The following is a 16,825-nucleotide window of genomic DNA, read 5'->3' as shown; positions in this document are numbered from 1 at the left end:
AGGTGAAGTGAGATGAAATGGGCTTGCTTCTGCTTTCTGTATTTCATTCTGGTTGTACAGGTGAAGTCAAGTCCTTCATGTATATATATATATACTGTATATATATAAAACCAATATCACAAATCAGAATTGTGATTGCCCCCAAAGGACTTTATAGTGTTTACAGCACACGACACCCTCTGTCCTTAGATTCTTGGTCTGGATAAGGAAAATTCCCCAAAAAACACCCAGTACAAGAACTCACAAAAACCTTTTATATAAGATATCAAATTGTAGTTAATTTGATACAGACCAAATAAAGACAGGAAAAGTTATTTCAGTGTTTCAGATAAAACTGAAAAAACAGAGTAGACTGCAGAAGAAATTAAATATCATTTGTATCAACTTCTCTCAGTTTTCATTTGATGAGAAACAGCAGCAGTGAAACTGTTTTGGAAGGAAACACTGTATTTTCCAGTTTAAACAGACAGTAAATGTCATGGACACCTTATACTGTAAGTCTGACTGTTTTTCCATTGCATCACATATCTAAATTTATGAAACCAAAAGAAGGAGTGAACGGTGGTTAGATAATAATACTAGCGCCAAGATTTTAGCTAAGCATAAGGAAACTAATTTAGAAGCAGAAGCAAAAGCAACAGATAAAAGCATTTTCATTTTTTGATCTCTTTCTGTTTATATTTCCATATTTATTTTCTTATTCTTTTACGGATTTACTCTTTTTGATGGTACTCTTATGACTCCACATACAGCGGCCACGAAAGAAGGAATAGGAGAAAAATATGGTAAATTCTCTTTGGACTGAAAATAAGAATTTTATACACATCTGCATGATAACACAAGATCACATCAAGCAAGTGTTCATTTTAGCCAGTTCATTACAGGAGCTAAAGATTTGTGAAGTCCAGTTACAGGAGTGGATTTTGTGTAACTGTAATGAAACATGAGAATATGATACCAAATAGCTGGTGATCCAATCTGCTGTCTATATTTCATATCTGGGTGGGGACAGGGTGTTTGGTTTTAATCTGCTGCAGACTGAAATATTGCCATGTAATGTTGGATAAAGCGTTGAATGAAACGTTGGTGGTGTGGAGTTCATCACAGGAGATCATTGTCCAAGCCGGGGGGTGCTGTCTGTAGTGCTCCTGTTGCTCCAGTCGGAGCATAACCGGAGTTTAAAGGGGTGGGGTACCCGTTGACAGTGGTGGGTGAAGCGGGTATATTCCCCCCCCACATGACCCCTGGCTGAGCGCTCACCACTCTGTGAGCCTCCATCTGGTTGCCTGCAGGGGGCGCTGTGACGCCTGCTGGTGCCCACGCTGCCATGCCACCAGTGATGGTTGGCCAGGGCGCCGCAGCAGGACCAGCCCACTGGTTTCCCAGAGGCCCTCTCTGGTCCCAGGGCATGGCAGTGGGAGAGTATGGCGGAGCGACGTATGGAGAGCCACCTAGTGGCTGGGTGGGGAACATGGAGAGGATCTGCGAGGTGGAGAGCATTAGCTGTGGAGGCTGTGGAGACTCTGTGAGAAAAGTAGAAGATAGTGAGTTAAAATTCAATCCTGCTTTGGATGTACATACATACATATCTGGTCATCCTCTGCAACCCAACAAAAACAAAAAATGATCATAGCGGATAACTGAATCTGTGGGAACTGAGCACGAGTTGGGACGAGGCAGTGAAAATGTGTGAGATTACTTAATCCATCATTGATAAACAGTAAACACTGCACATTCCTCTGTCTTTCTGTACATGATATTAAAATGTAACTGAAACAGCAGCACCATGGGAATTATGATAATGTGACCTGTGTACTTATACAGAGCGATCATGGGAAAATACTGTGTACATTTAGGGAAAATTGACGTTTCTCTTGTGTCTCCAGGTCAAAGGTCAGATGTCAGTTGAAGAGCAGCAGCTGCTGAGAAACAGTGTATGGTTTGTATCTAAATTAAATGATCTAACTCGCTGCTTGATCTTCAGTATGTATTATTATGAACTCTAAATAGCACGTGGCTGGATCAGATATTTAGTTTGTATTATCTGATTTTCTGTAAAGACATGAATGAAGTTTTGGTGTGCAGGCTCCACAGCACTTCAACCATGTTATTTAATTTAACCACAGTCTCACTGCCACAGCGCAGTGTGTGTTAACACATTACAGAAGTGTTGATGCCCTGATTGTAGAAATACGAATGAGATGCCCACAGCGAGTAACTTTGAAATCTAAAGGACGGAAGTGATGAAAGTTTGTTTATCTGATGATATCTATTTGCATGATAGGCGATCAGTGTATGTGCTACATCTCTGTATGAATCCTCCCTTTGATGGGATGGCAGAAAGACTGAACTAGCAATATATTTTGTACTTTTATATGTCATGTTTTTATGTCCACAACCCCAAAAAAGATTGGAAACTGCATCTAGAACTGACAGAAAAAGCCTCTGCCAATTCTGTAATTTTTGGCCACAGGACTTTCAAACTAAGGTTACAAGTTACATAATCACAAGACTAATCTAGTTTGAGTGTGGAGTTCATAAACATCTGTGAAAATAAACTGCCGGGACTTGTGTTCTAAATATGTAAAGAAAATATGCTATAGATTCAAAATATCAAGCAAAATATGGAAGATAATTACCAGAGACCAAAGGAGAGAAAGGGTGTTCATGTTGCCCTGGATTTGGAATAACAGGTAACACTTAAAGACACATTGGCTTTTTTAGTCTGTGGTTGTTTTTGCATTTATTTATGGTATTGGCATATTTTGAATATGTTTGAGTTATCTGACTTCTGAACTCCAAACCTATTGCACTTTAAGGTTCCTCGCGTCAGCACTTTGCCCCGTGGTACCACTGACCTGGCTGACTGGGACACGAGCTCTGGAGAGGTGACAGCGGCTCCTCCAGCTGGACTGAGAAAACTTCCATCAGCTCTTTCCTAGATGAGACCTGTAGACACAGAAACAAAAAACATTAGTTTCTATCTAATTTCTAAAAATATAGAGTGACTGGTTAAACGATAGTGGATATGAATGACAAATTATATAGATAAAATATAGATTTAAATAGAATAGAAATTCTGTGTCAACTTATTTGCTTAGTTCAGGATCTTAGAAGATGAGCTGCTAGCTAGCATTTGAACTTGAGACGTCTCATCTATTGAGAATATGATGTATTTGTGCAATTATATTTTCCACTTGGACACGTTTATCCTTATTTACTCATTATTCATTATTTGATTTGAAAAAAATGACATTCCAAAAGGTCAAGTAATGTACTGTTTATTTTTTGTTGTTGTGGGTACATCTGTTTAGTGGGTTAGTGGTTAAATTCTCAATAAAAAAATGTCAATACTCTCATAAACACAGCGAATTTAAAACATTCACATAATAGACGTTGTGTTGTGGTTTACTTGGTTCGATCGTCCAGGTGAAGAGTCTGGCCGTGGACTGAACACACCCTCAAAAGCTGGTCCCTGAAAATAACAGTCAGTATTGTTTCAACATGTGACCTCCACCTCCATCATTTGGAAAAAAGCAGATGAAGAGATTATTTTTCTTTTTAGGAATAAAAACTGAGCCTTAATTGTTCTTTAATTTACCTCAGCTGGAAGGGCTGAATGCTCATTTAGAAGCAATAAAGAGCTGGTCTGAAAAATAAGAGGAAACAACATTCAGAATACAGTGTTGACACAGGAAAAAAACAAAAACCGATGAACCCAAAGTTTTTCTCTGACTTGTGTCGGTGCCTCTGCGGGTTCCTGTGGTGTCTCCTGGTCCAGACTTTGACAAACCTCCTTGATGTCAGCCAGGACTGGATCTGCCTGATGAACCCAGATAAAACGTCACACTGTTTAAACAAACACATTCACTGCAGGGTGGTACAATACAACACTGGTACAATTAGGAAGGGCTCTCTTTGCAGCCAGGAGGAATGATTACAGTGACCTAAAAAATGTTAGTACATATCGGCAGGTCAATTTTTTTTAAAGATAGACTTGTGTGAACCTAGTCTGAAGAAATAATGTCCACCTTTTCTATAAAATGTGTTTGTTGAAGAATTACATCAAATCAAAAGTAAATGCAAGGAAATATAAAGTTTCTGCATTTTCAAGTGCCCCAAACTCCTTTATGACCTGGATAAAGTCTATTTTCACATTTGTGTTTGAAATGATGAATAAATGAATGTGATGATCCTTTCGGGGACACATTTTCTATATATATATATATATATATACATATACATGCCATGTCTGTTCCCCTTTGCGTACTGTTTGTTGTTACCAGGTTAGCTGTCTTGATGTAGAAGAGGCTGTAGGCGTCTTGGTGTTGGTAGATGTAGGCCAGAGCTCTGGGGTCTGACTCATCTTTTGTCAAAGAGCTGATCCTGCTCCTCTCGTGCTCATGAAGTAAAGCCTGTAAAGCAGATTATGAAAAGGATTTGAGCTTTTAGTCCTTTACAGTATCCACTGTAATAATATATAATAATACAATAACCACTTCACTGCCATTCAGCAATAAAAACGGGAAAACAGAAAACTACCATTACTGCAAGAAAAAAAAAGGGAAAATAAGATATCATAACTATAAAATTACTATAAAAGTTATTTGCTGGGTCATCTCAAAGAATAATTCAGTTTCAGGCAAAAGTCTGCAGTTCTTGTAATCACTACAGCCAGCACTTGGATCAGAAATTGAACCAGAATATAGAGGCAGATGTGGAAGCAGAACTTCTCCAAACACCAACTTCCACATAAAGCACAGTATTCATTTCACATAGGAAAAACTACTTCCTCATTTCATTCACCACCACTTCTTGTAAATGTTTAACAAATAATAACTTAAGGGGAAAATTGTAACTTGAAGAAAAAAGCCAAACATTATGGTGTTTAGAGAATCAAATCAGATCTTACAATATCTGTGAGTAAAGCGGCTCGCCACGCTTTTCCCTTTCTCAAGAAACTAGACAGAAAAGTATTGGAGAATAGTTTTACGGGACTGATGCAGGTCAGTTGTATAAATATTGAGCTTTACCTCCTGAAGGAATCAGGAGAATTGTCCGATTTTGGAAAAATGAGTAAGAATGCAAATGCTATGTGGTATTAATGTGGTAATCCAAGCAGGAAACCAGCTTTTTCTCCTCACTAGAAATCCACAATGGTTGTTGTGGTTGAAAGTAATAAACAGAAAGTACTTAAGATCAATCATGAACCTGAGGGTGGTGCTACAACTACAGGACAAGGCAACGAGGAGAGAGAGGTGGGAGAATTTTAGTCACGAGACGCACCCCTGTCCGCTCATCCACGATTTTCAGGCCGGTGGAGGAAACTTTCAGCCAAACTCTCTGCTTGTGTTTCCCCTGTTTCCTCGCTGCTGCCTCAAAGCCCTGAAATGCAAACACACACACACACACACACACACACACACACACACACACACACACACACACACACACACACACACGGACACAGTGCAGGGGACGGAAAATTTGAGGCAAACGTGACACAAATCTACATGGATTTCTCAGCTGAATTTAATGTAACGTCAAAGACGCTGCTCCTGTGGAAAGGAGTGGAGTAAATTAATATTGATTAATGATTACACTGATAATCATTTAGATCAAAACTTTTTGTGAAGAATTTGTTTTGTAACCGTTGTTTCACTCAAGCTCTTCCCTCATGATTGTCTAATCATAGCAACTGTAGCTGTAACCACATACAGACCACATACACAACAGCTGTGCGCAGGGGTTTTGAAAGTGCGACACTTAGCATTTGAAGAGCCTGGATATTATTGTCACAAAGTAATTGTTTAAATCATCTCAAACAAAAACATCAGGACACACTTAACTTTCAGAAAGACCAATGAAAGTAATGCTGAATAAGAGACTGCACACATAGTGGCTTTAATATAATATAATATGAGGACAGTAATTTAATAGTTGTAATATTTAAAAGTGTAAGTTACACATTGACTTTGCCAAACTGTTGTTCATAGACAGTCTGATTTATTATTTTCTCTCTCTGGCACGTGCAAAGTCCTGTGAGATTAGAGGGCATGAAGTCAGAGAGACGTCAGGACTCACTGGGATGTCAGATATAATCAAAAGCCCGATCTCCACTGCAGGAATTTTCCCACAACTCCTTCTACATCTGAGAAAACAAGTTTTTAAAAAAGGCTGCTCTGTTCCCTTTTCACTAGGCCCCGATCCCCCACATTATCATTGTTCTGTCATTATCATTGTTATTTAATCAGTATTTTAGTGGGATGATTAGCTCACCCCCATACTTACCTGAGCTGGTGGGAGGCCCCAGTTAGGTGAGAAGGAGAAGATAAGATGCCAGTGAGGAGTCGATACAGAGACTCAGAGCAGGTGGCAGCTTGCTGTGAGGCTGCAGATTGTATTTCTTTGGCGTTATGGTTTAGATTATTTTTTCGTGAATTTCCCAGGGTTCATTTTTCTTCTGTTTGTTAATATTTTTGTTAATAAAATCAAATTTTTTTGAGCACTTACACCGGCCTGCTGACATGCTTTATTTGGAACATCCCTTTTAAAGTTTCCAGTGCCCAAACACCATCATCTGCCCTTTTTATGGGGCGGAGGCACGACAAAGTTCCTTCACTACATCGCTCCTAATCCAAAGGAAAGAGGCCGTGATTGAGACTGTTGGTGGATGGAGTTGGCATAATGAACTACTTGGTCAAATTCAGTCTTCATTAACAAGTGTTATTTTTCACTACCACTGTGTTGTCTCCAGAATGGTACAATTTCAAACTGCAACATACCAACATGACCATTAATCTGATGTTATTATACATTATAATGTATCAATGTTTCTATAAGACTGAAGCTTGGGACACACCTCAAAAGTAGCTGGGACCTACAAAGACCGACAATCCCCTCATATAAAGATTGTTTCCATCAACTTGCACAGATGTGACAGCCAGGGAGGAACATAAACTTCATGGCTGAGAAAATACACTCGACAACACACTGAACAACTGGACCAGCTGGAGCTGTGGCAGTAAGCGACCTCACAAACACTACAAGAACGCCAAATGTGTTCTCCGACCACCAGGGGCTTGAACTGTTTAAGCAGTGACATTTGTGCTGAAAAAACTAAGGACTAGTTTGGATGAGACCCTGGATGGAGAGGTGGATACAGAGAGGTGAGGGAAACTTTGTGAAATTAAGCTTTTTTCAGGTAAAGCTGCTCATGTGATGCAAACAAGTGATGCAAACATCATATTTAAAGAAATCTTTACAAGAATGAGTCTTTACATATCACACACTATACGATTTTATCTGCTGACTGTCAACACTAACTGATCCAGACTAGAACGGACCTGATTAAACTTGGTCCGATCAGTGGTCATGTCCAAATTATGTTTATAATCCCCACCTTTACTCTACAGCTGTGTGAGGCTGATGGGAATTTCATGTCATGTAACACAGGACTCTCCTGGAAATTCAAAATACTTCATTATTGAAAAGTGGCACCACAGCTGCTTAATTCTATCAAAATTAAAAGTGAAACAATTTAAGCTGTACATCCTGTTTTCACTGTCAATGAAATGCACCCTGGGAGTCGTAGTCAACTTCTCAGCTAAATTTTTTTAATTTAAGTCTGTATTTTGTATATCCATTTTTCTTTTTTAGCAGATATTTCGGAAACACAGTCGTTGATCATTTGCAACGATGATTGAACATGTCCATGCACAAGAGATGCCCAAACAGCTCTCCCCAGTTCACAACTCTATAGTTGTCAAGACATTTCACCCCAAAATGTCAACGTCATGGTGGTGCAAGAGGAGATCACCAGTAGGGTTTATCATCTGGGAACCATAAATGTCTCTTTGCTAAATTTTCATGACAATCCTTCCAATAGTTGTGGGGGTTGACAGACAGATTGCTTAGCAGGACTGAAAATTACACCTCACGGCTTTTGACAAAACAGCATTTTTGTGCAATGGTTCGAATTAAATACTGGCCTCTGAAGACAAATCACTCTAGCTCATAACAACCACTGACGACAGATTTTCCATCTCTCCTGCCATATGATACCAGACGTCTGGTGTTTATCTTTAATTTGCTCTCTGATAAAATGACTTTGAACGTAGAGGAGGAGAAGATCATCTCACAGGCAATTAACCATCTTTAATCAAGACAAGACAGAGGTAAGATTATTTTGGCAGTGGAGGACAGACTACCTTTAGTTTCATCATGGTGTCCCAGCACATCTTGTCCCCCTGCGCCTCGGGTACCGGGTCTACACCGATCAGCTTGGCTTTGTACCGAACCCCGTCTCCATGAAAACGGGAGGTGGTGTCACTGGGTGTGCTGGCGGCTCCTGGGAAACACGAGGAGAGGAAATAAAGGGTCAAACTGTGAGGATAAATCTGTGTGAGAGCAAGGAAATGCGTGTCTGTGTATATTTATATTAATCTGTTGTGTTTTAATAATGTTTGTGTGTCATAATTCAATTAAAGCTCATGTGTATTTGTGTTTTCGATATGTTTGCACTTGTGTGTCTTCACCGTAATGCCTCTGTTTGTGTCTCTGTGACTTTGTGCATTTTTGTGTTAATAACTACATATTTTTATGTATCTTTGTAAACAGATAAACAGTACAAGTATGTGCGTCTTTGTGCTCTGAATGTGTGTGTGTGTGTGTGCGTGTGTGTGTGCGTGTGTGTGTGTGTGTGTGTGTGTGTGTGTGTGTGTGTGTGTGTGTGTGTGTGTGTGTGTGTGTGTGTGTGTGTGTGTGTGTGTGTGTGTGTGCGTTTGTAAGCAAATAGCTGAGGGAGCATTTGACTGATCCTTGGTCAATGTTTCATTTCATTTCCTGGAATGGAAACAGGTCATTTAGCAAGTATGGAAATGTTAGTATGTGTTGATGTAACAAAGGTCGGCTCTTAAACAGTTTCATGCTTGTTGTGTAACAGTTTACTGGCGTTAAGTCGTGGTCTAGTTTAATGTTAAACTCTAATAGGTCTCACATCTGCGTTAAACAGTCCAGTAGTCAAAGTCAGTATTGTAAGTTGGTGATTGTAACAAGCGAAATACCCAGTAAAATTAACAAAAATTGCTCCTTTTTTTTTCGAAAACACAGGCTGCTGTTTTTGCAGACAGTAAACTGGGGAAATGAGCCAATAAAAGCCCCAATGCTAAATTCTCACATAGGCATGAAGACATTTTTCATTTTGCCCATTTGCTACTGCTCTGTTAGATGGGGAGTTTCTAATGCGGGTGAGTTATATATATTCTCCTGACAATACTCAGCTTCAACCACCTCCTGCGACGGATAAACTGGTCAACAGATCTCTTTCCTGTTATTTGGAGAAGCTCGACTGTAGAGTGACCTGAGATGGCAAAATAAACTGCAGTGAAAGTCTGGAGGACACATGATACAACTCAAGCAGCGTATCCAAGGAGAGTTGAATTGAGGGCAACTGGACTCGGTTGTGAATACATAAGGACGTCTCATCCGGGAGGCTTCCTCGGGTTCTGACTGACTGGTGGGGAGTCCCAGGTGTTTAACCGCTGTGGGATCATTTTTGAGGCCTTGATGTCATTTGGTTCGTTAGTGCTCTTGGCTGTTGTAAAGACAGTTGTTAAAGTTGTCGTAAAGTCATCTGAGGCCACGTGTAAATGACGGTCTTTGGAGTTTTTGGAGTCACATGAGACCAAGTGTGAATGGTTGTTAAATTTCCTGCAGGGTTGAAGGACGACATTGTTAGTGGGGGATAAGTGGCGTCGCCGTAGACCTCCTCCTCTGTTGACGGATGGTTTCTCTACTTTAACGTAGATAGCGTCCCTCACTTCTCTTTACCAGAACCACCATTCCTCCCTTCCTAAAATATGTACACTGTTGTCCGTGAGGGAGCGTCCCTTACCCTTCAGGTGTAGGTAAACTGCTGAGTCTCGACCTGAGGAGGTGGCCCCTCCCAATATGAAAGTCTGTGCATTCCTCACTGCACCTGACTGCATACCCTACACTGCTTTTCCTGTGTTTGGGTGTGCGGCCTTTTGAATGGACCGGTTTCTGTCTTAGTGCGTTGCTGCGTTTTGAAAAAAACGGAGATGCAGTGCTTGTTGAAGATCCTCCTGAGTGTCTTACTGCAGACACGCAGGGGATGACGATGTTGTTGCGTTTTTCCCGTTTTTTCCTTCACCACCTGTAGCTCTGGTGTACACAGACTTGTATATCAGACTTGTATATCAACTAAACAACTATTGAACAAACACATGGATCAACACAGGAGGGCCAACTCCTCGTTACAACAGCTGGGAGCACTGATGAACCAAGTGACATCAATGGCCTGGATAACGACCGTACAGATGTTAAATCCATGGCGCTCCCCACCAGTCGGTCAGAACTGAAGAAGCCTCTTGGATGAGACGTGACACGTCTTCAAGTATCTACAGCCAAGTCCAGTAGACAAGCAATCCCATGTAGATATCTCACTGCACTGTTTCACGCTTTACTCTGATTTCTGCCTCCTAAGAACTTGCAACGTTGTTAATATATATATTAACAATGTTGCAAAATGATAAAATGTCTATTTTATCATATATTATAGTTTGGTTTTTGGGATGTCTGGAACACCGTCTACCCTGTCTGCGTTTTAAGGAACTGTTAAAAGAACGGTTATGTATTTTACGCTTTTAAGGTTCAGGTTTCCAGTATTGAAATGTATGCCTCCAGCTTTTTTACGGTTTATGGTCTTAAGACGTTTTCGCTCTCTATGTCGTGTTTTATAAAAGCATCATAATGTTGTCAATAATCCAAACCAAACTAGACCAAACAACTGTCCCTAAATGTTACACTGATGCTGATACTCATGAGAAGATATCACAGATCCATTGTTGAGCAGCTATGGCAAAGTACAGAAAAAAGTCAGGCTTTTCATTTGGCTGAGCAGACATCCTTGGATCCCTAACAACTGGACCACAATGCCGCTGAAAGTATTTTGATCAAGTATTCTCTTCTAATTCAGTATCCATTTCAACATCCTTGTGGTCACTTTTAAGCACTCACTTATTAGTCAGCTACAACAAAAGCTCTTTATCCTGTCTCCTGGAAGTCACATTGACATCCTACTAATTTGCCAAATACGTTTTGCAGGAAACAATTCCTGCCTAGATTACTTTTGCATATTTTTGAAGAAAGAAATTAAGGCTAAATTTGACAAAGCCCAGGACTTGCACTGCCGCCTGAGGCTCACATGGTGAATCCCAAGTGTGGTTAGGCTACAAAAGCACCTTAGTAAAGGTTTTTACAGGCACAGAAATAGATTATAGTCTAAGCCAAAGTGATCATATTCTCATAAAGCCATAGTTTCGGCCGATGGCTAATCATTAACACGTCTGAGCAGTGTGTAAAAAAGATTATGCAAGATTTACATTTTTAAAGGTTCGCTGACAATCTATCACTCTGCTCACTAAACATCTGCTTTTCCAAATGTAAACAGTCAAGGACACAGCGTTTTGGAGCAACGCGAGCTGTAATTTACACCAGATAAACCGACATTTATCCAGTTCACATGAAAGCGTCTATTACCAACACTATTGTATAACTCAACAAGTGGCATCAACAGTGTGTTTCTCGAACTGCTGGAACAGATAGACACCCTTTAGTTAATCAAGACTGAGAAAACAAACATAATCACTCTCAGTTATTCAGTGTACAGACCGCCTAATTTCAAAATAATATATCTAGTATCCAGTTGAAATGAAGCGTCATTGATTCTCACCAAAAAGAGACCACATTTACTTCCACTGAAGGATTGACACCAGTGGTTTGGCACTGAACCATAAAGTTGGGGAACAGAGAAAAGACATATTTTAAGAAAGAAGGGTCAAAATCCAAGAAACAGAGACCGAGATGTCCCTAGATTTTACAGGCGGAGAATGGAAGGAAGGAAGAAGAAATTAGATGCGAATTCACACAGAATGAGACGAACTGATGCAAAGATGCTTCTGCAGGAGTTGAAAATGTGTCAACTTGAGTGGAAGATTCGCACATGTGAGGAGAGAGAGGAGAGAGGATGGAGGGTAATAACAGAAAGAGCAAGAGTTTCTAGTCAGTTCTTAGTTCAGTCAGAGGCAAATAAACATAACCTGCAAAAAGTGCCCGGCTGTCAAATTCATTGAATGATGCAAGGTGTAAAATTTACTTTGCGTTCTGTTTGAACACATCTTTAGTCGCTCAGAAACACTAGATTCCACATATCCATTTTTTTCTTTTTCGGCTTTTGGATTTGGTCTCATTTTGGATGAAATTCTTCCCACTGACAGTATCAATTCAGTCCATGCGCATTCAGCAGAGATGCGTTGCTACAGAAAAACAGTTAAAAAGAATGTAAATCTAGTCAGTCACATTAAAACTTTATTCTTATTGAAAGCAAATAGCATTTCTGCAACTGCTCGGTGTCTTTAGAGAGATTGTACACATCAAGTCAAATCTGATTTGAGATCTCAGACAGCAAAGTTATGTATTTGTCTCTTTTTGACGTTTCAACAAAAATGAAGCAACAAGTTTAGAATAAAAGAAAGAAATTAATGATTTTGATTTTGCTGGGAATAATGACTTTGGTTATTTTCAGGGATTATGTTGTAACTATTAGAATTGATGGGATTTAAGGAATTGAAGCAGCCTGACCAATCATGTCCAAAGAAAAGGCAAGGAAACGTACATTCAGCAGGTTTTTCACCGGTCACAGCTCAAGGGCACATCTCTGAACTTATGTTTTTTTCTAAGAATGAATCCTGACAGTCAGCAGCAGCCAGATACTTTTACCTTTTGTACTGGTGGGGAGCCAGGTCCTGACAGCAGCTTGGCCCGGGGCAGGACAACTTCCAGCCGTTTGCTCCATCTCCATCTTGACGAAGTTTGTTTGGAAATTGTAAGCTGGGGGGGCTCAGGATCCCTGCGAACACAATGTGACTGTCACAGATTGTAGCTGCAAAAGAGCATGCTAAATCAGTTCAATGACAGATATTATTGTTGTCAAACTGCACAGAAAAAGCATCCACAGATTTAAGGACTTCTGAGATGAAGATGAATTTGAACAAGAGAGACCGTTTGATTCACCTCACCTGCTGCGTGAGTGCGTCTGTGCTCTGACACTGCTGCCTGGCTTGACTCATAGCTGAAACTTCTCAGAGTCAAAGGTCAGGATGTAGACACACTGGTCATATATTAACATCCGCTGGGAGGCTCAAGTACATGGGAACTTGGGTCGAGGACTGGAGAGCTTCTAATTGGAAGGGGGGTCAGTATATGGTGCTTTCCCTCTCAGGGGATGAGTGTGAGGTCATGTGTTTCCCTCAACGACAGACTTTGGGTGGTATTTTCTTTAAATAACAGCTAAACTAAATGTGCCCCCCTGCCAAAAAAAAACAGCTCACTGAAAAACTCTGCAGGAAGGATGGTTGAGAGAAACCAGATGACACAAACCCCTTCAGAAATTTCTCGCTTTAGATATTTTGAAATTTGAAATTTGATTTGACTACAATGTTATGTAATGCCTCATGTAAACCACTTAAATTGCAACTTTTTTTGCTTTATTGCAAAATGTAGGATTGATCTCATAATTCCTGTAGTGTTTTGACTTCATTATTCATGTATCATTTAATCTTGAAGTGATTAAGTATCACATTTCTGGTCAAACTTCGACACTTACAAGAGACAGATTAAAACTAATAGTCTACAGCTAAATGCTAATGACAGCATGCTAAAATGCTTATAATGACAAGGCTAACATGCTGATGTTTAGTGAGTATAGTGTTTAGCATGTTAGCATGCTAACATTTGCTAATTAACCAAGTAAACTGAAGTTGATGGGAATATAATTTTGCAGTACTTTGGTCATAAAGCAAAGTATTGGACAAATTTAAGTTTTGACCTGATGATGGTGCTAAATTCACAGTCAGAGGATCACCAGAGTCATTACAGTGCACCCTTAGAGGGACATGAATGTGTGTACTACATTTCATGGCAATCCATAAAATAGTTGTCAAGACATGTCGCTTCAAACCACGTGTGTGAATCTCATGATGGCAGAGGAAAAGTCACCAAAAACACAACAGGATTCACTCCACTTTGTGATGCAGGCTTTCTGTTAAAAACTGATGGCTGGGTCCAAAATCACCCCCAGCCCCCCCTTTCACTCATTCACTACTCCGTGTATTAGACACTCAACACTTACATTTTATATATATATTTTATATATATGTATATATATATATATATATATATATATATATATATATGCTATACTTAAATGGCAGACAGACAATAAATATAGGTCACTATAGTAAATAGGGAGTGATTTTGGTCACAACCCATGTTTTGAGTGGGAGGAGAGACAATCACCATGACTACATCAGGGTCTCAAACCCCCCAGAGTCACAGACAACATTATGCAACTGTGTTCACAAGCCTAGTACTTGACTATGTGATGACTAAACTGAACATGTGCAGAAATGTTTGGATTGCTCCTATAAAGCACCCCTCACTGTTCATGAATGACGGCACACGTGTCATTTTAATGACTCACTTTCGTGAACCGCTGAGTAAACTTGTCAACTCACACTGAAGAGCAATATTATTATCATTTTTTTCAAACTAACCTTGTGTATGTGTGGGGCCAAAGTTATCAGTCACTTTCCGGCTAAACAAACCACAGTTCATGTTCTTTTATTCAGGCAGTCATAACCTCAGTTGTTTCAGCCTTTGAGTTTGGTGAAGGAGCTGCCATTGATTTTGTACTGCAGTCCCCCGTTTCCTGGTAATCAAAAGTTTGGTGAGAAAAATCATTAGTCTGTATCTTTGTCCCATTTTTTGAGGCACTCCCCTGAGAATGAAATATATATAACACACTGGAATATTCATCATTATTCACCTCCTCTTATCACTTCCTGTTGGTCTGTGCGATGACCTATGAAGAATTCTTTTAACACAAACGCAGCCTGAGTTGGGAAGAAAAACAACTTAAGAAAACACATGCAAATAGACAAAACACAGATGATTCAGAAAACATCTTCGTCAGTTTGACAACATGTGCGCTGCAAATACTCACAACACAACCAAATACACAAACGTGCTGCAGGACTCCTTGTTCTTTTGTCTGCAGAATGAATTTGGGACCGACCAGACGCTCATCCCTGATGATATTGTGTGATGGATGATAATCTAAAATACCTAAAACCTTTGGACAGTGCTTTATATGATAATTGTAAAAGGCAACAAGTTCTCCACCCTGAACAACTATATAGGTTGTCTTCTGATACAACCTCCGGCGGCAAGAGATATGCCACGGAAAAGAAAAAAAAATCATGGATGAGAAATGAATAATTAACCCTTTTACAATTTAACAGCACTATAGTAAAGGTTTATTAAAACTTAGTAAAAGAACTTGGTGGGGTTGAGGGAAAGATCGTGGTTATACTGATTTGAGGTTAGAGGACCTTGACAACCGTGGTTACAATGATAACTGAATAATAGATAAATAGAACAATCATATTCATGGTTAAAGAAACAAAGACCGTCAGTTTGAAACAGGAAGCTTACAGTGTTTTGTCAATCGATCTATACACCTCAACTTCCTCCAGATGTGGACTTTGTTGCTACATAATGTCCCCTGACTTCCTCCTTAGCTCCAATGGGCTTTGCCACTTTAACATAAACATGTCATTTTGTGGCGTTTGCAAACAGTGATGCTGTCTCAGACGACCGCAAGAGGGTGTGAGACAACTTATGGTGTAATTCTTTTCATGAGAGTCTCCTAAAAGGGTTTTTTTCGCCAAGTACTTAATGACTACATTTACTTTTGAAAACTGTAGTGGGCTAGATTTTGTAAATAATTAACATTTTAAATGCAGAAAATTTGCTTGTAAAAGTCCTTGCGGTATTGTTAGGCTACTTTTACTCCAGTTTGTCTGAACACTTCTTCTACCACTGCTTTTAATTTGCATACACAGTCAGAAATGTTTCTCAGAAAGCTGAAAATACTACAGATACAGAGGAAGTCACTTTCTCTCTCTAGCTGTCAGACCCCCCTCGTGGTTTCCATGTTGAACGTGCACGCGATGCATTTTCTCAGATACATGTTTTGAACCAGACCGCTGGTGACGTGATATTTAAGTTAACAAAGAGGCTTTTTGCCTGAAGAAACATTTTCTCAGAAAGTGAAGCTAATTTTTTGAAAACCCCCAGAACAGGAAGAGTTTTATGTCAGATTAAGCACAGCTTTCCCAAAATCTCCTCTAAATGAGTGGGATTCTTTTAAAATCAAAATAATATGCAAACCCTGAATATTTAGGTCACGACAGCAGATTTGGCAGAATGGTACAGACTCCAGCAACCTGAGGACATGAAATACCAGATTTAATCCACTTTAACAGTGAATCTGAAGAAAGACAGGAAAAGTTCATGTAGGTTACTGTCATCACAACACTGAGGAGGTCTCGTGTTTCCCTTTTAACAAGAACTACAACTGTGGGATAACAGTTACAGTAGCCTGTCATTTCCCGACAGTGACAGCGAAGAAGTCAAAAGACTATCTCTCTCACACATACACACACACTGTAGCTGAGCTCTGGGAGGCTCCGATGCACTGAGGGATTTGTTACACCGTGTGTATTGGATGCTTTGTCATCGGTCCATGCATCACATGGTCATATATGCACATATACAGTCATGCCTGGTCCTAATTTTGGAGGTGATACTTTCAGAAGTTTTTTCATATTTGATTTGTTCAGTTAACTTGTCAATTGCACTTCCTGCAAATGTTATTTTTTTTAACAACATGAAGGTCTAA

The 16,825-nt window shown here is 39.8% G+C and overlaps 1 protein-coding gene across 1 annotated transcript; it reads right to left on the bottom strand.

The window, feature by feature from the left end:
- Positions 1–240: 240 nt before the first annotated feature.
- LOC111669962 (uncharacterized) lies at positions 241–13,335 on the bottom strand. The gene is made up of 10 exons (XM_023426476.2): positions 13,101–13,335; positions 12,802–12,931; positions 8,211–8,350; positions 5,287–5,385; positions 4,284–4,415; positions 3,737–3,823; positions 3,602–3,649; positions 3,413–3,475; positions 2,859–2,949; positions 241–1,523 (listed from the first exon to the last, which is right to left on the bottom strand). Exons 2-10 carry the CDS (start codon positions 12,881–12,883, stop codon positions 1,102–1,104), a joined length of 1,164 nt encoding a protein of 387 aa, XP_023282244.1. The 5' UTR covers positions 12,884–12,931; positions 13,101–13,335; the 3' UTR covers positions 241–1,101.
- Between the last annotated feature and the right edge of the window lie 3,490 nt (positions 13,336–16,825).

This window comes from Seriola lalandi, unplaced genomic scaffold, assembly GCF_002814215.2.
Source record: "Seriola lalandi dorsalis isolate HSWRI2012SDOR001 ecotype SW California unplaced genomic scaffold, Sedor1 jcf7180002054829, whole genome shotgun sequence".
In the NCBI taxonomy this organism is placed as follows: Eukaryota; Metazoa; Chordata; class Actinopteri; order Carangiformes; family Carangidae; genus Seriola; species Seriola lalandi.
Note: the sequence above shows the minus strand (reverse complement) of the source record. Positions and strands in the feature narration are given on the sequence as shown.